Source organism: Sturnira hondurensis, unplaced genomic scaffold (assembly GCF_014824575.4).
Source record: "Sturnira hondurensis isolate 20B ecotype Veracruz unplaced genomic scaffold, ASM1482457v3 Scaffold0010428, whole genome shotgun sequence".
NCBI lineage: Eukaryota > Metazoa > Chordata > Mammalia > Chiroptera > Phyllostomidae > Sturnira > Sturnira hondurensis.
The window spans coordinates 21,630,697-21,656,181 of record NW_028083059.1 but is presented as its reverse complement, the minus strand read 5'-3'; the positions used below and the strand labels follow the sequence as shown (position 1 = coordinate 21,656,181).

Below are 25,485 nucleotides of genomic sequence, written 5' to 3'. Positions count from 1 at the left end.
GATAGGAAAAAAAATTTCAGTTCACTACGCCAGTTTCCTTTGACCTTCATACAACAGAGCTACGTTTATTTTGCAGGAACATAAATTTTACTTCTCAGGGAGAAAGGGCTTACCTCAGCTGCATTAAGTGTGTTGATTTCCTTTAGGGGAGAAGAGAGGAAAAGGAAGCAACAGACAGTGAACAATGAAAGAAACTGGAAAATGAGAGGAAACCCACTAATGGAAGGAAGAGAAGAGGAGCAGATGGCTTGGGACGGAGACATGTGGGAATCTGGGGGAAAGGAAGCAATTGGCGAGAAGAAGGCTGACTGCCAAATTTGCGAAGGATCTGGAGGACACCAGGGATTTGGGTGGGATGTGAGTCAGCTAGTTTTTACCTAAACATCACACCAACAAGGGGAACCAAAGAAACCTATAAAGACACATAGGGAGCAGAAGAGTCCTAGAAAAAGAATGGGTATGTTGCATTTTAACTGTACCTCTTTAGCATGGGAATAGGAAGTGTTAGTGTTTTTTAATGTATAACTGAATTTGTATCCTTTCTTCATGAATGATTTTGCAGTCCTTAACTTGCTTAGGAAAGAACTTACATACTTAAAACTCTTATTTATTTTAACTACTTTTTACTTGCCATGCATGTATGTGATTTGTCCCTCACATATAAACCGATTCCTTTAAGCCACTAGCCAGGCTCAGGGTAAACAACTGTCTCACTTTTCCCAGAACCAAGGGTTTTTCCTAGGACTGGGGATTTTCAGTGCTAACAACGGGACAGTTTCCGGAAAACCAGGACGGTTACTCATCCCATCTAAGTAAAATCTAAAGAAAAGGCTACTAAATATGGTTGCACGTAATGTTAAAACAAATTAACACCATGAACATTTTCCACATTTTTCAAAGAAGATAACTCTTAATATAACTATGTGATAAGCAGATGAATTGGCAATTACATGGTTTCTGATTGTATGATGGCTTTGATGGAAATAAATCACTTAAAATTATTTCCCCATCGTCCAAATTTTTTTTCAATTAACTAACCAAAACCAAAATCACTAAGGCATATGCAAGATTTGTAGCATGCTCCATTGAAACAGGAAAAACAATAAAAAATTCAAGGCACAACTTATCTCAAGAAATAACACAAGTCACTCAAAAATGTTTATGTCACAAAGCCACATGCACAGAGGAGGGGTAAAGTCTTTTCCATCTCTAAATTTTAGCTTGAAAGTAAAGAATTTCTCTCAAACATGAAAAGATAAATGTCTTTTAAGCTCTTCTTTTAAATACTAAAATAAACTTCTTATTCAGGATAAATGACAGAAGAACTTTCTTATGAAGAAAGTAACTTTGGAATTCAGAATTAAGTCTTGGAAGATCTCACTATTTAGATTGTATTGTTACTGTATTTACTATATTACTGTATTTCACTAAAATATATTACTATATTTTATTGTATGGATACAAAACTGCCACGCTATAACATCAATAATTTTTAACTCAGTTACCCCTCATTATATAATGTCTCATAATTGCTTAATTTTTTAGCAATAACTTTAAAAATGTGTACAGTTAATGGTATTAGAACCTGGCTAATCCACAATTTGGACAGTTAACTCTAAAGTACATCCAGTTGATTAATTCACCGATTCACAATATTCTGTTTAATATAAATCCTCTTTCCCTAAATGCCAAATGGTGAACAGTTATCATCCTCTTTGGATAATCTTTTAATATCTTTTGACATAAGACTTGTAAGGTCCAAAATAAATTTTAGTTTATCTCAACTATAACATTTGGTTGAACTTGGCCACTTCGATACCATCTTTTGTGAAACTACTAAACTTCAAATTTTATAAATCTATTCTGTTACAGTTTTCAGTACTGGATATAATAAGACTAATTCTCAAACATGTGAAACTTAGTTTCAAGACTACCATAACCTCCACTGTGTGAACTAAACTGTCCAGATCCCTGTAAAGACAATGCTTTGTAGTGGAAGCTAAGAGTTACTGTCTTTGGCACTGAGAGCAAATCAGAGTCACTATACATGAGGAAAATTTATAGGACCTCATAGGAAATGTTATTAGTGACAAAAATCCAGTTGCTCCCATAATCCTCCCTCTAGCCAATGTGGAGTTAATCACTACATTAGTGAATTCTTAGTATTTATCTGACGACATTGTTGGCAGAATAGGGTTTGGCACCTAGTACGCACTCCGTTAAGTGTTCATTATCATCACCATCTCCTTCTCCTCCATCATCTTCTCCTGGGGACTGAACTGACTGATCTCAGTGTGCCATAATGGGAAAAAAAAAAATAGCTTATTGAGTGTTCAAGGGAACTAAGTGAGATAATACAAAACATCTGGTCCATGGCAGGGACTTAAAAACACAATAGGCATTGTTACTACTATAGTGTAGATTAGTAAATTGTTGGTGTACCTACAATAACCATTTCTAAAACTTGACATTTTGTTTGAAAAATCTCAGATTGAAAAAAAAGGGTAAAAAAACAGAAACTCAGACATAGACAACACTATGGTGGTTATCAGAGTGAATGCAGTGGGGGATAGTAAGGGGTAATGGAGTTCAAATATACAGTAATGGAAAATGAGTTGACTTTGGGTGGTGGGCACACAATGCAAATATACAGATTATGTATCATAGAAATACACACTTGAAACCTATATGACCCTAATTAACCAAAGTCAACCCAATATATTCAATAAAATTTTTAAAAATGGAGAAATTATTCTTCAACTTTTTTCATGAGAGTCTTAAGCAGAAAAGCTTGCAACATTCCATAAACATGTATTGCATATTTACTATGTTCCAGGAATTAAGAATTCACTGTTGTTTTTATAAATATTTGATTACTAATTCAAATTAAAAGGTTTAATTCCTAGTAATAAATCATCAGACCACATATATATATATACATACATACAATTATCACTTTGTTTTATTAAAATTGTGGTATCAATTTGCTATCCCAATTTATCAAATGTTGAGGAAAACTACTTGGTCACTGTGGTGGTCACTGTTTCATTTGTCCCCACCTAGGTACAATTGGATAGCTTAATATTTTAGTTTATTAATATATGTGTTCTTATACATGTAATAAGTAATTAAATAAGCTTTATTTATATGCTATCCTCCATGAGAAATTGGCTATACTTCCTTCCATCTCTATGCCTGCAATTCCTGTAAGGTGTTCATCTCAGAGACCCAATAGAAAGGTGTGGGAAGCTGATGCCTCAGACTTTGTGCAATTGTATGTGATCCCAAAAATGATGCTGGTTTATAAAACACTTCAGTCTTCACTAAGATACTATTAACATCACCCAGGTCAACAAATATAAACTAAGTGGTAAATCTGAAAGTAAATTTAATACCTTTTCACAATGTTTTGTCATCGGCAACTTTCTCTTCTCTCATTACCAATAACTTTTCACTCTGATCAGAAATCCAAAAAAAAACATACTAAAAAGCCATTTTCCTTGGCTTTTTGGGGGTCTACTTGTCAGGTTTTAATCAACATAATTCCATAATTCATCATCTTTTACATAGTGAAGGCCTTTTTTTTTCCATCCTCACTGGAGGACATTTTTTCATTGCTTTTAGGAAGAGAGGAAGGGACAGAGGAAGGGACAGAGGAAGGGACAGAGGAAGGGACAGAGGAAGGGATAGAAACATCGGTGTGTGAGAAAACACTGCCTGGTTGCCTCCCGTAAGCCCCTAGACCAGGAACTGAACCCAATACCTAGATATATGCCCTGATGGGGAATCAAACCCATAACCTTTCAGTTACAGGAAGATGCTCCAACCAACTGAGCCACACTGGCTAGAGTCATAATTCAGGCCTTTTATAATCTAGAAAAGTATTTGTGATATTTATTTTCAACTGTATTTGCCTTTCTCTTCAATTCAAGAGAATGCTAGTTTATTTTTTGAACATGAACATATTTGCAATATTTCATATTTTCTTCTCAACCTTAATAGTCTTCACTGGGCAATCTTACAAAATAATCTTGAAAGTCAGTACAATACTTCCAAAATGTAATGTAATGAAATAAATACATCCCTTTCTATAAGGTACATCTGAATGTTGTTCTATATCAAAAAGAAGTCATTGGTACTCAAATTCATCTCTCTGAATGGATTTCATTTATTAATAAAAATGGCTATGGCTAAGTCTCAGATGTCTGAAGTCAATCTATTTAATCCAGCCTGCCAGATAAACTACTTCTATTTCTAATTCTAAATATAAACACTTATGTTTAGAAACAATGAAGAACACCATCATCTGAGGCCTCCTTCAAATTATTCTAAGAAATAAGTGCCAACAGAGTTCTAAAACATTCTTCTTCAGGTAGAAAACCAAGACAAGGTTATTTATCTATTCCTGGTTTATAATCATCATAGATCTGAAATCTGGCTCAGAATCCAGGTCAATGTAAAAAGAAATGTTTTAACATCAAAAAATACAGGTGCAGCTACAATTCAATTATATATTTCCTTTCTACTTGGAGGGTGTGTCTTTGTTCTCACAGGTGGGCCAGTTGTACTTCAAATTTTCAACAAAGAGAATCACCACATTAAAGAACTCTAGAAATTCCTCCAACCCAAACTGTAGCAATACCCGTGCAGCTTTCAGAGAGATATTATGGGCTTTAATCTCCTGTTCATCTGTACTCAACCCATTTGGCAAAGTACATGAACAGCAGAAATGAAAGCTATCATTTGAAAACAAAGCTTAGAAGAGAAGACTCACCTAAAATATCTAATAAACAACAGCTATGAAGAATGTACTTTCATTTTTTGAAAGAAAATGGACATAACGTTGGGCATTCTGTTTCTATTCTACGGTTTTTTTTAATTACCTAATTTTAGTTTTGCCTAAATAAAGAAAATAAAAAAAAACAATTATGATCTAAATATCCAAACTGCTGATATTTAATCTATTCATTTCCCTTCATGTATAAATGTGCCTTTTACCTCTGGTGTTTCATCAGTTTAACAGTCACAACTTACACAAAACACACAGATGGTCTTAGAAATAGTAAAAGTTTCAGATGTTACAACTTCCTAGCATATGGAACACTATCGTGAATCATCATTTTGGCAGCATTTACATGATTTTGAAATATTTATACATTAACATTTTGGCACCATTTTATGGTCATAGGTTATTGCAGCTTTAAAGTGTTTTAGGCCGTTTGGGGGTGGTCCTTATAATACTGTCCCTAAACAGTTAGTAACGGGGGGATCTGGTACTGGTTATGAACAGGATAGCGCCCTCTGGACCGCCAAAAGTAAATGAAGGCCACACAATAAATTAAACGTAATTGCATAAATATAACTATTTTTCAAAGTCAATCCAGGATACAACAGGGCATTCAATGATTTTTTAAAAAATGTAATTTACAAGAGTGGTTTTAAACTGTTATTGTTACAAAAATGTGCAGATATAAAACAAAATACACACACAAACCAAAGCTCTTTGGTGAATTCCATTCTCCCATTTTTAAATAATATATACATGCTGATGATTCCCATATTTGTCAAAATAGGCCACATTAGTCTGTGGTAAGGGATTCTCTGTGACTTAATACAACGAAGATTTGCTTCTCATTCATTCTACGTGCCCACCATGGGAAGCCCAGCATGGGAAGCCAGACATGGGGTGGGAAGTTCTGCTGCACATGACTCCCGGGCCCGGGCTCTGGGTGGCCTCCTGTTGGAGCCTCACTACCTGGAACACATGCACTTCTTGGAGACCCCATGGAAAAGAGCATGCTGAAGGTTCACTCAGTAGTGCTTACTATCTATAATTTCCCCTCCCAGCCCATGAAGCTGAACTGGCCAAATTGGTCTGCCCTACAGCAAGGAAGCTGGGAAGCAGAGCCTTTCATCTGCCCAGAAGGAGGGGTAGGTTGCGCCGTCATAAGTACTTGTTATGTCTACCACAAGTCAATTTTTTTCTCCAGCCTCAACCCCAGCTCTGAATTTCTGACTCATGTTTCCACTGCCTATTTGACATTTATGGATATCTAATGAGATTTCAAAATTACAATGTCTAAAGCTGAGCTCTTGAAACCTTCCACTCCAAATCTTCTTTTTCTAGACAATGCCATCTCAGTTAATGGCACCCCTATCTTTTCAGTGACTCAGACCAATGCATTACAGTAATCCTTGATTCTTCTCTCTTTCTAACAAGCCATGCCCAATACACTAGCAAATCCCGTGAGCTAATGCTTCATAGCAGATCCCAAATCTACTCTTCACTACCTCTCCTCCTAGCAGACTGGACCAAAGCACCATTTGCTTCTTGCCCAGACAGCTAAAAACCTCCAATCTTGCCTTGCTGCTTCTGCTATTAATCCTTCAGTGCCTCTGTAAAACAGCAGAGGTCTGTGCTGAGAAACCTGTGGTGCTTTACAACGCCCTCAGGGAATAAAAGCCAAAATACTTATAAGGCCTATAACGGCCTACACAGTCCACTCTGGCTAGTTGTTACTACTGATGCCACCTCTTCCAAATCTCAACTGTACTTACTCTATTCAACCCACACCAACAACTTTGCTCTTTTGTGAATCTGCTAGTTATGCCCTACCGTAGGGTCTTTAAACTTACTGTTTGTCCACTTAGACTACTTTCCCAGATACCTGGAAAGTTCCCTCCCTCAATTTTTCTCCAGACTTTTTTTTTAAACATTTTATTTATTTATTTTTAGATAGAAGGGAAGGGTGGTAGAGAGAGTGGGGGAGAAACATCAATGTGTGGTTACTTCTCATATGTCCTCCCACTGGGGACCTGGCCTACAACCCAGGTAAATGCCCTGACTGGGAATCGAACCGGCAACCCTTTGGTTCATAGGCAGGTATTCAGTCCACTGAGCCACACCAGCCAGGGCAATTTTTCTCCAGTCTTTATGTGATGCATCCTCTGGTCATCTTATTTAAATCTGAGATTCTTCCCCAAACTGAACTCACCTGTCCACCTCATATTACTTTATTGTTTATAGCACTTACTATAATCTAATGTACTATATATTATACTATCTATTTTTATTTTATTTGCACATTCAATCACAGGATATAAAATCCACAAGGACACTCACAAGATGCAGCTATTTAATGCTGCATCTCCAATGCTGAAAATTTGTCATTAATTTGTATTAAACACAAGTAGGTCATCAGTAAAGACATGGGGGAGAAGGATAATAATGGTTTTAGTGTGTGTGAATCATTAGGTCAGGGAAATGGGAGTTAAAGATAATGATAATTAAATGACTTAAAATATGTTTTTAAGAAAAATATTATCTGAATTGTGTATAAGTCTGAAAGGAATCTGTTAACACTAATAAGAGAAGCATTTGTTCCTGTCCTCTCCATTCCCCTGTGATCTTGTCTCCATTTCTCAAAACTGATGTTTCCATCTGGAGTTCACTCTGTAGAACTATAAAAGAATGCTTAAAAGTGAAGCTAGGTTATTCTTACTCCCATTCCTTGAGTTATAAAAATCTTTTGAGATACTAATTCAGCTCAGTTTCAGGATAAATGCCTGATTTTCTTTCAAGCTCCCTAAAACCTTGTCTACCACAACCTTGTCTATTTTTGTCACTATTTAATTCTCATGTTAATTTGTTAATTGGTTGTTCCTAAATAGTACAGGCATAAATAGGAATATGTTGTCTTGTTATAACCTTGTTTTTCTCCTGGGGAACTTGGTCAATGAATTCACAATGGACAGAGAGAGTGTGCAGAACAAAGAAACTGGCAAAGGGAAACACTTGTACAATGATAGGATCGATGAGAGCTTGGTTATTTAGGTGGTTTAGTAAATACTTTCCACAATACAAAAATGAGAAGAAGAAGCAAAGAGTCACAGAGAACCACTGGCATCAAGAGGAAAATGCATCGTTAGTTACTACTCTGCATATATCACAACAGAATTTTGAAATCTAATAATCTAGTCACACAATTTTATTTTAGAATGAGTAAATCCATCATTAACCATCATTCAGATATGATTTTATTTTTCAGAAACAATATTAAACTCTATAAAACAGAAAGCAATAAAAAAGCAGAAACAGAAAAAACCCCAAAGTCACTTTTAAGAGGCTCTATGGAAATACACTAAATGACTGTTGTTGTTTTTTTTACCATTTTTACTGTAACATATGGAAGTGTGACATGGTCTGAGTTATGATAGTCATTAAGTCATATATAAAACTGTTAACTTTTAGACATTAACACAAACTAAAGTTTTCTTTTACTAATCTTCGAACTGAGCAACATACATTTTCCTCACTTATTTTCATGTTCATACAAGGAGAGTTAAAATCTATGTATTTTAAAAGAAAAATTAAAAACAGGAGATAATAAATACAACAGTTTATTAAAAGAAACACTCTTGCCAGGCATCTCAGTTGGTTAGAGCATTGTCCCAATATGACAAGATTGCAGGTTCGATCTCCAGTCATGACATGTACAAGAAGCAACCAATGAATGCATAAAGAAGTGGAACAACAAATTATAAATGTCTCTCTCTCTCTGTCTCCCCTCCTTCCTGTTTTTCTCTAAGATCAATACATTAAAAAAGAAAACAAAAAAAAAACGCCTTCATATTTTTCCTTTGGTGAAGAAATACATGGCTAGATCTCTAAGTGTTCCTCACTGCTGAATCCAGTACTCACAGTTATTCTTTCATCTTTATCATCCAGTGGGGAGCCATCTCTCTTCCATGAAATGGTGGGCTCAGGATGGCCTCGTGGGGGCTGGCACTCCATCACTGCAGGCTCCCCGACAGCTACCATGACGTCAGAAGGATTTTGTCTGAAGTCATCCCGTAATACTGCAGGAACAAGATGAAATCATTATACTCAGTGGTATATATATGGTCCTTATCACTGAAATTCAGCCAAAAAAAAAAGCATTGTAATAAACTACTACCAACAGCTATCTGAATGAATTTCGGAGAATCTGCATCTACTTACAGACATGTGCAACTGAATAAAGATATCTAAACTTATGCATACACAGCAGGGACGATTTGATATTCTTTCACAGGCCAGTGGGCAAGTGTATTTTGCTGCTTGGTGCCCTCTTAGTTAGGATTTGGCTTATCTTTAACTTGCATTTCTTCTCTACTTACTGCCTACATTTTCTCATCCATGTGCTCATGAATATAGCTGAATCTTCTTTTTACTTAAATAACACACTGGGATGATGCTTTCTATTACTAAATAAATTACATATACATACAAAGCAAAATATTAAAAGCAAAAATAAATATACTTCCAAGCATTCATTTCATTGAAATATTTCAAATGTATAAGAATCTATCATTATTGTTTAAATATGCTCATTATAACAACTTTAGACATATTTGCAAACTGAGTACTTTTAAAACACTGTGTTTTTCCATTATTACTGAGTGAGGGAGAGTGTTAGAAGCACCAATAACAACAATAGCACCACTACCAACAAGTCACTCTGTATGTTCTCTATTTTTTGGTTTTGAGTGTTGTTTTTTGGGGGCTGGGGGGTATAAATAGCATATCATTTCATTCTTAAACCTGTTCAGGGTAAGAGATATTATTAACTTCACCTATGTTATTAACCACATATTTCTGAGGAAGAAACAATTTACTACTGTAATCTCGGCTGGACACTAATGTAATATTAACATACTATAAAACACGCAGTATTATTCATTTAATATTTGTTGGGATAAAATGTGGAAAATGAACCAAGTATGTAGTTCATACAATAAAATTGACTTCTGTATCTTGTTGGCATCAAGAAATCATGAATTACTTGGCATCAGTTGGTCTTAAATCATAAGTCTTGTTTATTAGGTGGGTAATCTTGAACACAACCTCTCCCTATTTACAAAGCAGGTATTCGGTGCAAAGTCTAAAGTTGTTAGCTATCTTTCTGCCACTCCACTACATCCCAGTGTTCAATAAAATGTGAACAACTTTAGTAATCTAAGATGGTAATTATAATGTTTGTTGGTACAGATTGAAGTGATGAATATTATCTTTTCAAATTGATTGAACTGAATATTTATTTGATACTACAATTTTGTACTGAAATTGATATATTTCCACACAATGGCATTTCAAAATGTTTTCACTGAAAAAGTACAATAATGTGAAAAGCTTATGATGAAACTGCTATTTCAAAAGTCACTTATTTTGGTTTCAAAACATTGAACAATCTGAGAGGCTTACAAAGTCATGTATTTTTCTCTTGGAATTATCTACTTTTCCTTCCTCTATACCAGCCAAGCATGTGTATACATTTGAGTAAGCCTTAACACCCACTCAAACAAAACCATTTTTTAATATATATATTGAGAAAACATGGGTACACTATAGTTATGTGGACACTTGGAAAATATTCCTTCAACAAGAAGACTTATATGCTCATCTCTGAAAGAACAGGGAAAAAAGAAGAATAACAAAATATGGGTAATTCTAACTTCAATGCTAAACATTATTTATTAATAAAGTAGAGACACAAAGGTAAACCTTATTGAACTTTTGTTACCACAATATAAAAGAACAGAGTAGAAAGACTTTTAGTTTCTAAATTTATATTACAATTGCTAGGTGTTATGAACATACCACAGATTCAAGGCAAGTTTTATAGAAAAAACAAATGAATTGACTTTAACAAACAGTGTGTGCCTTCCTGGATCATATTATTAATCTAAGAAAACACCTCTGAAAAATTTTAACACCCCTGAAAAATACAAAAGTATAATAGTGTTCTAATAAAAAAATTTTGAGCAATTTTTCTATTTGGTGAGCTTAAAACCAACGGTAACACTATATCTTATTAAGAAATTGAGATCATATCTCAAATAAACCAATGAATAATTCAATGTCTTTCAAAAATATCAAAGGTCTAAGTCAGATAAATCAAAATTTCTTTCCAATTTACTACGTCATTTGAGTTTAGTATATAAAGAAAAGCTGACAAGATGTAATCCATTAAAGATTGTTGCTTAGATAATGCTCATGCACTTATTTTTGCAGCTGTAAAGCGGAAAACTCTGGCATTGCCTATAGCCAAAGGCAACCTCCATAAAGTTATGAATTTGCATTTTTTTCTCTTTTATAAAAACAACTTGTCTTCTTCAAACTTGTCTTGAACATTTCCTTTTGCGGAAAAATTGTATGCATCATATTATAAAATAATATCAGCTTTTAGTTAAATTATCCAATTTTCTTAATTCATGTGTGTATTTAAGTAAATAAAATTGAACTCAGGTGACTGGCAGCAGCTCGACAGAAAACTCACTGATATCCGTGAGTGTTCTCAAACACTGCCCTCCTTCCTTCTCTAACAGCCCTGTTATCAAAGTGTACATTTAGCTGCTACGGGACGGTATGAATAGTATGGAAGTCTAGAATTTGGAACTCACTTTTGAAAAAGAGATTGAATATTAATTTGGAAATAGCAAATAACAGATACAATGCATCCAAGTAGAGATTGCCTAAAATGGTGATAAAACAAACCATAGTTTTTTCTACTATTTCTTCCGCATTTACGTAACTGTTTCATATTTACAGGTCATGCAGTTTGGCTCAATCATTTCCCAATTTTTTTTATTTTGTTAAATTAGAAAAAGCACAGTAAGCTTCACTCTCCTGGAAGTTTTTGTCTAAAATAGTGGTTAACTAAAATTTAACCTTTAAAATAAAACATGTAATCATTTGTCCTTCTGAAAAGCGATATAGCAATTTTCACCATAAACACATTTCCAAAAAAATTGGTGGTGACATTGCAATCTACTTGGGTAATGTTGAGAAGACAGGGAGGGGCAAAGTGAAAAAATGTCAAAGACAAATTGTTTCAAGTACTGTATAATGGAGACTTAAATATTTGTAACACTCTTTAAGAGCACGACGGGACATTTTAGAACGGGATGAAATGTCAAGTTATCAAAGAGATAGGGATCTGTGGCAACATCTAATCCATCCCATGAAATAGAGGCAAGTGAGTCCCAAGACATGTTACTAGCTTGTGTCATTTGTCAGGTGGAGAACAAAATAAAACAGAGTTCTAACATAGTGCTCTTTTTTTTCAAATCCTCACCAACAGATTTGTTTTCATTGCTTTTAGAGAGAGAGGAAGAGCGTGGGGAGAGAGAAAAAATCGATGCAAGAGAGAAGCATCAACTTGGTTGCCTCCTTGTTACGTGCCCCAATGGGGGAATCAAACCACAGCCTGGGTATGTGACCTGACTGGGAATTGAACAAATGACCTCCTGGTCTAGGGCATGATGCTCCAACCAGCTGAGCCACACTGCCCAGGGCTCTAATGCAGTGTTCTTTTAAAAAATGCACCATTTTACTGTAAAATGTAATTCTCCTATCTAATCCATAGTATTTCCAACAGATCCACTCCATGATGACAGAAGGTTCGTGTTCAGTGACTGTACATCAGTGTGCTACAGACTCCTGACTACCTAATTCTGGAATGGCTCAAGTGCTCCTAAAATTAATTTTCTTCCCCAATCATGTGGTGAACATCTGTGAATTGCAATGGCTTAGGCTTCATGAATTACAGAATCTCAATGTAGTCAGGGGTCAGAGAGCTGTATGATACAAATCTTTTCTTTTGGGAATTAATCATTTCATGGGAAGAGGACTTTATTGCATAAATAATAATGACAGTAATGTTGCAATATAATAATAATGTTAGCAATGGTCAATGTTACTTGAACATCTACTATGGAAAGAACCATGCCAAGCATCTACTCATTTATTTAGTCCTTGTAACCGGTTATGATAAAGCAAATTTATTCATTTCATTTTACGGAAGAGTACTTTGTAAATATTTAGCAGCAGAGCTAAAACAAACATCTTGTCTACCAGGGACTCTTCTCTACAAACTTGGCCACTTGTCTAGTCTTAAGACAATGTTCACAATTCTAAACATGGTATAATTAATATTTCAGCCTCTTTCCATTGGAAGAGAAGTCCTATGAGAAATTTTTCTTCTGAGAGTCAACTGGCTGTCTCTGACTACAGCCTGCATTGCTGTTCTTGCTCAGATTTTCCACGTATGGAACAGGCCCCTTCAGACTTTCATTGACATGCTAAGAATTACAACTCATCATTCTAATAATGCATGCTGTGCTAATTGTTCTCAATGATTTGCTTTATTTCAGCAACAAAATGATTTTAAAAGTTGCACAATAACTGTTTTAATTAAATATGGGCATTTTAATCAGAAGCAAGTATCTTCTGGGAAGCAAGTATCTTGGGCAAACAGAGGAAGATAATATGCAGTACTGAAATTTTTCCTAATAAATGACTACTTTGTCAATAAAATCTTGCAGCAAACAATAGTAAACTGTCAACTGGGGAAAGAAAAAAAATAATTCGATCATTTAAAAATGAGGTACATTAAAGGAAAAAATAAATGAGGAAGTATATTCCCAAAGACAAAGAAACTTTAGAGATGCTCAGTAATAGCTTAATGATGTTACAATGATGAACCACTTTCCTAGATTTCAAAAGAATGAGTCACTTTTAGTATTTTTGGAGGAGAGAATATATTACTTCTATAGCATTTCCAGTGTTGTCTAAAAACATACTTACATGCTGACATAAATAAATGTTATCTAATTTCAAAATAACTATCATCCTTTCATGTACGACATCTGTACCACGCACATACTTTGTGCTTGGCACTTATGCTACAACTCTGCCACTGTCCTTGCAGTGTGGTTGAGGCAAATACCGAAGTCGATCAAGAAACACCCGCCTCTAACTTATCACAAAATGGCAATACAGTAGGGTTTTATGGTTGGTTATTTTATATTCAGATATCCATTTTAGGAGCAAGGTTTTTAAAAAGTATGTCACAAAGGCTTTTATAACTATTTATATTTCTACTTTGTAAGCTTACTGCATTATCCAGGAGAAAAAAGTATCATAAGGGTTTAAAATGTGTCCAAAATTCTCTACCATTTCTGAAAATAAAATAGCCATTTCACACTTTTAAAAACATTCCAACAAAAAAAGGTGATTGCAGAGAAATATACCATAATTTATTTAAGAGAAAAACTAATGTAACATGTAAAATGATACTTCATGAGATATTATCCTCTTATACAATGATCTTCTAATGCTAAGAAATTTTATTTTATTTTTATATTTAATTGAACTTATTGGGGTGACACTGGTTACTAAAATTACAGTGCTTCCAGGTATACAATTCTACAAAGGAATTTGACTTTTAAAATGATGCATGCAGAAAAGGGAACTGGTTAATTGGAGAACATATTTGCCAAGGATGCATCTGACAAGGGTTTTATTTCCAAAATATATTAAGACAATACATTGTCTTCCTGGTGTAACTTCATGACTTAATGCCAGGAAGACAAACCACCCAATTAAAAAATGGGCAAAGGACCTACCAGACACTTCTCCCAGGATGATATATGGATGACTCATAGATATATGAAAGAATGCTCAACACCACTAGCCATCAGAGAGATGCAAATTAAAACCAGAATAAGATATCAACTTCACACCAGTCAGAATGAAGTGGTGTGAAGTTGATATCAACAAACAACAATTGTTGGCAAGGATACCGATGAAAGGGAACCCCAGTGCACTGCTGGTGGGAATACAGACCAGTGCAGCCACTGTGGAAAACAGTATGGAATTACCTCAAAAAATTAAAAATGGAACTGCCTTAGGACCCAGTGATTCCACTGCTGGGAATATAACTTAAGAATCTTGACACACTAAACCAAAAGAACTTATGCACCCCAATGTTCATACCAGCACTATTTACAACAGCCAAGTGTTGGAAATAGCCCAAAGCCTATTAGTAGAGAAATGGAGTAAAACACTGTAATTTATAAAATGGAATACTATACAGCAGAAAACAAGAAGGAAATACTATCTTTTGTAACAGCATGGATGGAACTGGACAGTATTATGCTAAATGGAACAGTCCAGTTGGTGAAAGACAAATACCATATCATCTCACTTATAACTGCAATCTAATGAACAGAGTAAACTAGTGAGAATAATAGAGCTAGAGACATGGAAAGATTGAATAGACTGATAGCTGTAGGAGGGGAGAATGGTGGAAGGAAGGGGAAGGGATGAGTCAAAGAACATGCATGAATGACTCATGACATGGACAAGGGGGAGGGGACTGACTCTGGATGGGGGGGGCTGGGTGGAGGGGGGCAAAAGGGAAAAATGGGACAACTTTAATGGAATAAACAATACAAAATAAAGTAAAAAAATAAAAGTGATGCACGCAAACATCAATTCTATATAGTTAGGATTTAATCATGACTGTTTCCTAAAAATACACTCACTTTTTAAAATCTGACACAATATATCTATGAACAATCTTCAATAATTATGTCATCCTTTACTTATGTTTTTTATAGGATGAAATTTATTTTTAAACACAAAATTATGCTGTGGTTAAGATCTTGGAAGAAAATATGCTGGTAAAGGCACTTATTTTCTTAACTACTAGAGCTTTGAAGATTTCACAAACTGCTTATGCCCTATCCTAGGATAGTACTTACTCTTCCTCAAAAGTTATACACTCTGAAAAGTTGCACAGTGTGGAGGGCTGTCAAAGATCAGTCAACCTGAACATGAATGGATAGCACAGAACATTGCAAATAGAGGGAGAAGCTATTACCAGAATAAAGGTAATTAATGACAATTTATCTGTTTTCAAAACAATCTGTATACCCCATTCCTGGTCTTTTAAAGGTTAGAATTACTTCCAGATTGGGTCCAAAATTAAACTCCATTCCCATTTCACAGAAACATGAACACCGTAGTGGCACTTTCTATGAAAAGCTATGGCTATCTGCAGTCAGTGTTCCATGGTTTCATCATTTTACTTCAGAAATCGACAACACTATAAGGTATTCCCTAGTGTTCATTACAATGCCACTAAGTTATCCAAACAAATGAATGGGAAGCTTGGCATACTAGACTTGAGTTAAAATCTGTAATGTATTCCAGAGAAAAGCATACAAAAATAAAGATCAACATTTACCTGCCTAATACTCAGCAGACTTGAAGTCTGGGAGATTGTGAAAAAAAATGTACTGCCAAAATAAGTCAAGTTGCTATAATCATATGTTCTGACTTAAAGATGTCAGTAGCTTACTAGGTGTTTGCATCTTACACAGTTTAAGTAGATGTATTAATGAGAGAATGCAGCATTCATAAAACACTATTTTGTAAGTCATTATTGGTAAATATGTTTATTTAGAGGTTAAAAAACAAAAGTCAGAAATTTCAGAATCAGAACAACCTCCTTCCCCTGTGCTGAGATTTTAATCGGTATATTCCCAATGACTCAGTTATTTCCATACAAAACAGAGGGTTTGACACTACATCTTGCTGGGGTTATTATAAAGACTAATTATTTAGTGTTTGTACAGGACTTGCCATTTATGTGGTGCATTACATCTGCAGAGAAGTATTACTATTAGTCACTGGGAGGAACTGCCAGACTTCTCAGCTGCCAGTACAAATGGGGTGGAGGACAAAGAATGCCATTGAGGAGGGTTCCTGAGTGCCAGAGCAAGAGTCACACTCAGGGGTAGGCTGGCAGGGTTAAAACAACACAGACAGATGAGGCTCTCTGAGCCCTGGGACCCCTGTGGGGCCTGAGAGGCGCTTGCTCTTTCTTTAATAAAATCTAAGTTGCTGCTCAGTGCCCTGCACTAAGACAGTCCTTAATCAAAGAAATACAATTATTTATTTGTTGTCTAGCTCTTTGCATTAAAATTTCAGCATCATGAAAACATGGTATTTGTCTTTATCACTCTATATATCCAATGTCCAAAACAATGCCCAAGACAGAGAGGGTGTTTATAATGCACCTTCTGTGTGCTCGGTATTATATGAGCCAGTGTTAAATTTGGCACGAATCCTATATTCATGGTGCTCAGTGTACAGGGGAGTATTGAAATTGGCAATATTAAAAAACACACACACGTAAATATAGGACTAGAATTACGATGCATGCCCTGAAGGAAATGCGTAAGATGCCGTGTGAGAAACTAACAAAGGACATAATTTAGACTGGTGGTGAGAGAACACTGAATTAAGTGACAGTTAAGCAGAAGCCTGAAAACAAGAGTAAAACTTATCCTAGAAAAGTGCGCTGCAGGCAGAGAAAATAATTCAGGCTGAAGAAAAAACTCAGTACAGTACATGAACTTGAACAGACTCAAACCTGTGCAGTGGGACAGGCTGTCAGCCATTCAAGGGAAATTGGCTGGGGAGAAGGGGCCAGATTTGCCGGACATCACAATCGTGATAAAGGTCACCTTTAATTTTAATTCTTATGGGAAGCCACTTCACTGATTTTTAAAACACAACTGTCTCATGATGGAATTATCATATTTAAATATTCATTACAGCTGTTCTTTGAATGTAATGGAGAGAGACATAAGAATGCAAGTGAAGAGTCCAATTAGAAGCTACTGCAGTAATTAGAGGGAAAATGATCAGGGTTGCGCGCTATTATGACGACACTGTATTTGGTGCAAAGGGGAGACAGAGTACACGTTGATACTGGAGGTAAAAACCAAAACGACTTCTTGAAGGGTTTGAACTGGCAGAGAGGAAGATGTCTATAATGATATTCAGGCCGTTTTATTTTTGCTATTATTTGAGTAACTGAACATGGTATTTCTGAGTTCTAGGAGAATAGATAGACAATATATGAATAAACCATCCCATGAAGAAGAATAGTAAAAATATATATGGCACAATTTTGAGAGTATAGGGATAAAATGAAAACCATTTTATTCATTAAAAAATATGGTTTCAAATTCTGCTCCTTAGTATTTTACCTGTTTAGACCTTATACTACTACATTCCAAATTTCATTTGTTAGCTAGTAGCCTTTGATCAATTAATCTACACTGTATTTTTAGGATGATGAATTTTATTTACTTTGATGCATATGGTATCATTTTAACTGATTACAGAAACAAAGCAATATGTTTGATTACATATACATACAAATGTGATTACATGTGTATCATATGTGATATATATGACCACTAATGACTTAGCAGCAAATTATACGAAAAAACTCAGTCACCGAATTCAGACAATCAAAACGACTCAACACATGATAGGGCATTTCTCGGGACTACCACAGATAAAGTTTAACCTACTATGTAAAGGCAAGAGAACTGATGACATGTTAAATACCAGAGAGTTCACATCGTCAGAAGTTTAAACACTCAATCAAGTTCCCTAGAAAAATACTGAATCACCAAGCTCATGAGGATTTATTTGTGATGCACTCATTTATTTATCCAATAAAAGCACTAGGTATTGTGTGAGGAGGTGGTGGCTAATAAGATAAAGAAGATGTAGATCTCGGCTTTTAAAACACTTCAGGTTTTTCTTTGTCTGTTTGTTGTGTTTTCTTTTGACACAGAGTTCTTTATAATCAATTGAAATTTTAGACAAAAACTTAATATGCAGATCCCTGGCTGGGCGGCTCAGACGGTTAGTGTATTCCCAAGATGCCAAGAATTCAAGTTTCTTTTTTGGTCAGGGGACATACAATAATCAACCAATGAAGGCATAAACAAGTGGAACAGCAAAAATATTTTTCCTTCTCTTTCTGTCTCTCTCTCCCTTTCTAAATTCAATTAATAAACTTAAAAAACAATTTAATATGCAAAACAGGTAAGAAGAATGCTGTTTCACTCCCACATCTACAGCTGTCCTGCAGAAAATTTAACTGTTAAAGAATTTATATTGTATGCAGGTACTAAGTGTTAAATTTGGGATGTGGACCTCAATTCAGCTAGAACACAGGCTGCACCTTCAGTACTGAACCCTACTGGCCTCCAGGAGAGAAGTACTCAGACTCAGGCATCTGTGTGGTGGTGATTAAGTCAACTTCACTCTGGTGCCATTTTAGAATACATTCAGTTTTCACCATCACAGTGTACTGGTATGTGGAAGAGTTCTTCATTCCTCATATTTAAAACAATTCCTTAAAATAGGCCTATATTACTGTAGCTTGTAAAATCATAACTGTATACAATCTAAGTACAAACTCTCCGACTTCCACTTCCACCCCCCAAATGCAAATGAGAACCACAAGCTAAGCAGTGAAAGAACCCAAGGTTGATCAGTTACTAGACACAGTAGGATTAGATCTTGAAACAATTGTTTCCATAAAGACATTTTGTAAAAGTGTCCAAGAAAGACTAGAATGTTCTTTAATTAAAATACTTGCTGGGGAAGAAAAGGTGGTTGTAAATAAAACCATCAGTTGTGTCCTTACCCTCTCCAACTCAAGATGCCAGCATTAAACAAGAAAAGGGCTAAAAAAAAGCTTTCACATTTGTGGAGAGTCTAATGGTAACAGTCTCAAGGTAGAAAAATCCTCACAGTTTAAAATGATACATCATTAAAACCTCCCTAGAATTGAGAAGAGACAGAGAAAATAGCTATTGAGGAAAAACAAAGCACATTCTCACTAATGTATCTTTGTGCAACATTATTAAGATTGTCAATTACAGCTTCCCCCCCACCAACCAAAAGGGATATTTAAGTGATAGGAAAAAGCTAAATGTAAAGAGCCCACTCATGGACACATCACCTAAACAAAAGGCCTTTGGTTGCTGACAATCTGCCCTGAATCACTGTTACTATTCCCCAACATAACTTTCGGGTTTGTTAATTCCTTATTATCATCCCTACTCACAGACGGTCTGGTGCTTCAGAAAAATAATGTCAAGTATGTAACACAGTTTTTGGTCACAAAGGAACCTAACAAATGTGCAATTGTGTATCTGCGCAAGCTGTCTTTTCCTAACAAACTGTACACAGCCCTTGGGAGAGTTCCCTCAGCCTACAGCTCTTTGGCAGGCGTTTAAAACCTGCTGCTGATAACAGGAGTCACGCTGACAAGGCCTGACGGAAGGAAGGTACTGAGGATGAAAGTAATAGAAAAGCAAATCATTTTGTAACTCTTTATTAGTGACTCTATCTTTACCAGTAACATTCTGTTTTATGCAATAGGAAACGTATGCCTGTTCAGGAAGCAAAAGAAAAAAATTCTGAACATGCTAAAACAATAAAAATAGATGTTTATCTTGAACTATAAATCATTGTACATTGTGTTCATATTTTTATATCAGATAATGGAATGGATTAGCATAGAGGCTGGTTCTGGGCTACAAAAAGCACATTCTACAACTCCACCTCTGCGCCTCTGTGTCAACCTCAGGTGAGTTTACTACAGGCAAAACACCTTGACCTGCCCTGTCCACGAGGCTCGTTCCAGTCAGTGAGGCAATGGTAAAAAATTATGGCCCCGGCTGCCTCCCAATGGTTCTAGTTTAGAGTAGCTAAAGGTCACTTTAAAATTCTTCATTAAACATAACTCTTAGATATTAAACACATTTCATGTGTTGTTTACTACCATGACTTAGAAGGCCTAACTCATTTGTCCTCACAAACACTTTATTGGTGTCCCCTCCAAAAATCTGAAAGATCATGTACTTTTCCCTTACAACAAGTTTATCTGGCCGCAAAATCAAAAAGTTCTGACACATAGCCCCTGGCTGGTGTGGCTCAGTGGATTGAGCGCCAGCCTGTGAAGGAAATGATCGCTGGTTGGATTCCCGGTCAGGGCACATGCCTGGGTTGCAGGCCAGGTCCGCCATAAGGGGTACACAACAGGCAATCACACACTGATGTTTCCCTCCCTCTTTTTCTTCCTCCCTTCTCCTTTGTCTATAAAAATAAATACAATACTTTAAAAAAAAAAATTAAAGTTCTGACACATCATAAACTTTAAATTCAAAATAAAATGGTTTTACCCCTTCTGAGTTCATCTGATGAATAAAAACCACCATTAAGTACATGCCCAACACGGTCCACTTAAATACATTTATAAATAACCCTTTCTTTTGTGTTGTAAATGTCATTACTCATTTTTCTTTTTGAACTTGCATTGCCATTCCAATTCCCACCCAGTATTACCCTTATAAATATGATTTTGTGCTTGAAAGATTTACTGTTGTTGTTTAGTGATCAGCCTATCATCATTCTTACTTTGAAATAAGGAACCTGAACCCAAAGGTCCTTATGACTTTGATTAAATTTAGTTTAAAATCCTAGCTCTAAAAATAATCTCACTCTCTCTCGGAGATTAGCTTTCCCCCAGGTCATCAGTGACCACCAGGGCATCAGAAGACAGTAGCCTGAACCTGACTGAAAATCACATGGTCTGGACCTCTCACAGGCTAAAGGTGAAAGCTTTTTATTTTTATTTTTTGGTGGAGTGGTCCTTAGGTTTAAGCATGTTTTATTTATTTTTTATTTGTTCCATCACCATTTACCCCCATACCCTCTTCCACCTCCAACTACCCTCCCCCCACCCTGTAATCAGGACTGTTTTCCATGTCCATGATTTCCTTTCTTCTTTGTTCAATCGATCCACCCTCCCCCCACTCCCATCTGTCAGCCTGCTCTCTATGAGTTTGTATCTATTCCCTTGTTAGTTTAGTTCGTTCATTAGATTCCACCTATGAGTGAGATCATATAGCATTTGTCTTTCTCTGACTGGTTTATTTCACTTAGCATGTTCTCCAGCTCCATCCATGCTGTAGCAAAGGGTAAAATTTCCTTTTTTAAAGCCAAGTAGTATTCCATTGTGTAAATGCACCATACTGTTTCATCCACTCATCTACTGACGGACACTTGGGCTGATTCCAAATCTTCACAATGGAAAATAATGCTGCAATGAACATAGGAGTACATGTATTCATTCAAATTAGTGGTTTAGGTTTCTTGGGATAAATTCCCAGAAGTAGAATCACTGGCTCAAGCAGTATGGAGTTACCTCAAAAAATTCAAAATGGAACTGCCTTAAGGATAATACCTCGACCTCTATTTCAATTCCTGAGCCCTAAGGTGGGACCACCCCCTGGCTATTTTCCATGAGACTGGACAAAAGGACACTGGAAAAGACCTCACAGCTGTCTGCAAAAGCTCAAGAAATGGTTTATTATCCTTACCTCCCTCTGATCAATTAGCTTCCAGCCCGATCCCAAACCCCCAACTCACAGTGTCTTGTGGCTTTGCCTGAAACCTACAAGCCACCAGGGAGTTTGGGCTTTTGAGCATTAATCTCCGTCTCCTGGGTGCCATCACTCATGATAAAACAGCCCATTTTCTTCACTGCAGCTCTCAGTGTCTAGGGCTGGGCTCCGCCACCACTGGATGGACAAACACTATTCTGCAACAAACTGCAGAACTGCTGTGTGTGGGGTTGGTACACCTCTGCAGGTGAACCACAGATATTCTGAAGGTCTAAAGAGTATGCCTTTTGTTTTAAAGCGAAAGAAAGGCAAATAGGTAAGGACAGTTAGAAAACAGGAAAGGAGAATCGCACAACAAGGACATTTGCTGACACATCAGCTTTAGAAGTGATATACATAGAGTGAGAATCAGAAAAATGCAAAAGAGCCATGCCCCCATCCACCTTTGAAATGTATGCATTTGGGATTCTGGTTTGAGGACCAACTGCCCTAAATAAGGCCCCCAACTCCTACGAATCAAGTCATCAGCTTGGAAGAAGTTAGCAACTCATCTCTGCAATCAGAGCCACCATAAAGGCCCAGCACATACAGAACCTCATAAATGAACACAAACTTAATTTCCTTGAATAAAATTCCAGTTAAATTTCCTAAATTAAACCTGACTATTATCTTTTATATTCTTGATTATAAAATTTAAAGAAAAGCAATCCAAGCTGAATATTTAATTACCAACTTAATTGAGTTCAGTGAGTTATCTGAGGCGTAACAGATCAAAGTAGCATCTTAAATAATCAAAACACAATCAAATGAGCAAAAGCTCAGTCTAGTAGTGAAAAGGGCCAAGTGCTCCCTCTGGAGAGTTTTAAGACCTCTGCTTATAATGAGGAACAAATGGTTCTGGGACCAGGTTAGCTACCAGTTTTTGAAAATATCCTACAACCAACTTAGAGAACTATAAAATCATTAGCAACTTCAAAAAAACTCAAATAAATACAAAGCAACCTCTGAGTTTCTCTACAATGCTGGCAACCCTTGGCTTACTTTCCCCCTTTAACAGATCCCAGTTGGACCTGCACCATTTCTTGTAAATTAAACAAACGTATAAGGTTTTGTTTTTCCACAAGGAACAGCTGGAACTCCTACTTTTTTGGAGAATTTTTGAATCCTTTTTATTTTCTAGGTGCTGAAACTTGTTACTATTTTTATTGAGCCAAGTAGTTTAGAACTAGTCAATTAAATCTCTGATTATCATAAAACTTTTGTGTATATTTTAAATATGATGATAACCTCTTTTCTAAATATTTGCTATGTTCTCTGACACACATGGAGTATAAATCTGCTCTCAGCATCAATACTTCTTTAACTAGGAGCTACAAGGAAAACTAAATGAAGTATGACAACATTAGCAATCAATGTTTAATCATATATAATTTGTCAACTATTGGGAAGGCGTACAAAACCTGGCTGCTCACCGTGTTGCATTTCATTCATTAATTAAGTTGCAATTAATGGCAATTCATTTGGACAAAAGAAGTATACTTGGTGACGTTATAGTATAAAAACCTCATTAATGTTTGATACCTAAAATCAGCATTATAATCATCTATGCAGAAAACTAAGTATTTTTCATATTGTAAAATTTAGGATTTTTAAAGTAAACTTGATGCAAAGTTAATTTGGTGGCTCTACCTTTAATCGTGTGCATTTGATCTCAAAAAGCTAAATTCTGGTAAAAGCCTACATAACTAAAATTTACATTTATTTTCAAAATGGGGGTATTTACTTTCTCAGTGATAATGCAGGGTTACATTTCCCTGCTAAAGAAACTACAAAACTGTCTTTTCTAGGTCTAAAAAGGCTTTTAAGAGATGCCTTCAGGTAAGTAAACAAAGGGCCCGTTTTAATTATTTTTAATGACCTATGAGTTAATAGAAATTAAGCTCTGAACTTAAAGACATGGTGAAGCAATCCCATCTTCTTAATGAGCAAAAAGTTGAGTCATATAAAGGATTATTTGCTATTTACTACTTTTGAAAAAAGCATAGCAAAATATCCAACACCCTTTAACCTAAATACAAAAACAAATAATAAAAATACAATGTTGCTCCTACTTTCAATCGTGTTTCTATGTGATAGTTTGTTAGCTTGACTGCTTTAAATCTACTGTTTCAGAAGAGCAGGTTACCAAACCTGTAACAATCTGGGGCATATCTGAGTACCGGATGCAATTAGGTCACTAAACAAACCGTGTGTCAGCACCTCTCAGTTACCACACGGTTCTACATTGATTTCTTTCTTTTGTGTTCTCCAGATTGAAACTATAGAGAAAAATTCATTTGAGTTTCTCGTAACAACCAGTAATTATACAATGCTCTAGGACTTGAGGGGATCGTAGACAGGTTGAAAAAGGCAATTAAATATGGAAGAAGACGTAATAAGCACCATATCATGTGACGTGACACAAGAAACATTATAAATAATTAACCACTCCTATCACTATAATTAATTCATTTAAATAACATGTGAAAGAAATATATTACCACATTTCTAACAAGGGTAAGAGCTCGTGATGTCAAGAGAGTCGATTAAAACAGCTTTGATGACATCATATGTTCATATAAACACAGTGTTCGTAGGAATGTAACAGACCAACAAAGGTAAAGACATAAGAAGAACCAGATTAATAAATGCATTTCTGATAGGGTTATTTTTGGCACCCTAACAGCTAGAAAATAAACTACTAAGCATATTTATACTTAAGGCATTTTGCACTTTGAAGCTGTTCTTACTATTTTAATCCATGGACACTGCCTCCAATTTAAGTAATCTAAGATGCATATTTTATAAACATTACCATCAAAAATATATTTATATCTTTACTTTTCAGATTATAATGAAAACTGAAATATAGTTTGAAGCAATTACAACTTTTAGCTAACCACATTCACATACCCTGATCATGAAGTTTGATAATACATGCTGACAGCCTGCAAAGTAACACGCCCAATCCCACACCACTGACTTCTGACTTTCTCTTTATTCACCTTTTATTTTATTTCAGTAAAGACACATTTGAGATCTGTGTGGGAGCCCTGGAAGACCTGTCTCCCTCTGTGATTAAGCCAATCTCAAATCATCTGTAAAACTTTACTCCAGACCCCAGCAGCCACTCCCCCACCACCACCTTCTGCAGGTCCTGCTGCACTGCACACCTGCAACCCCATTTTCCACTTCCTAACTGAGTCCTCGAAGACTGGAATGCAGAACGTAAAGGAATTTAAAGCCCTCGTAGACAGTGTGGGCTCAGTCAGTGAAGGCTGGTATGCAAAGTAAAGTTTTATAGGGTAGGGGTGGAAGAGATGACTACGTGTT

At 35.9% G+C, this 25,485-nt stretch overlaps 1 protein-coding gene across 6 annotated transcripts in view; it reads right to left on the bottom strand.

The window, feature by feature from the left end:
* The window catches only part of ROBO1 (roundabout guidance receptor 1), a 414,052-nt gene that overhangs the window by 135,927 nt on the left and 252,640 nt on the right, over positions 1-25,485 (bottom strand). For all 6 annotated transcript variants that reach the window (XM_037059025.1, XM_037059024.1, XM_037059028.1 and 3 more), the window contains exon 3: positions 8,702-8,859. In XM_037059025.1, coding sequence (XP_036914920.1) covers positions 8,702-8,859 — 158 coding nt within the window. The remainder of the gene's footprint in view (positions 1-8,701; positions 8,860-25,485) is intronic.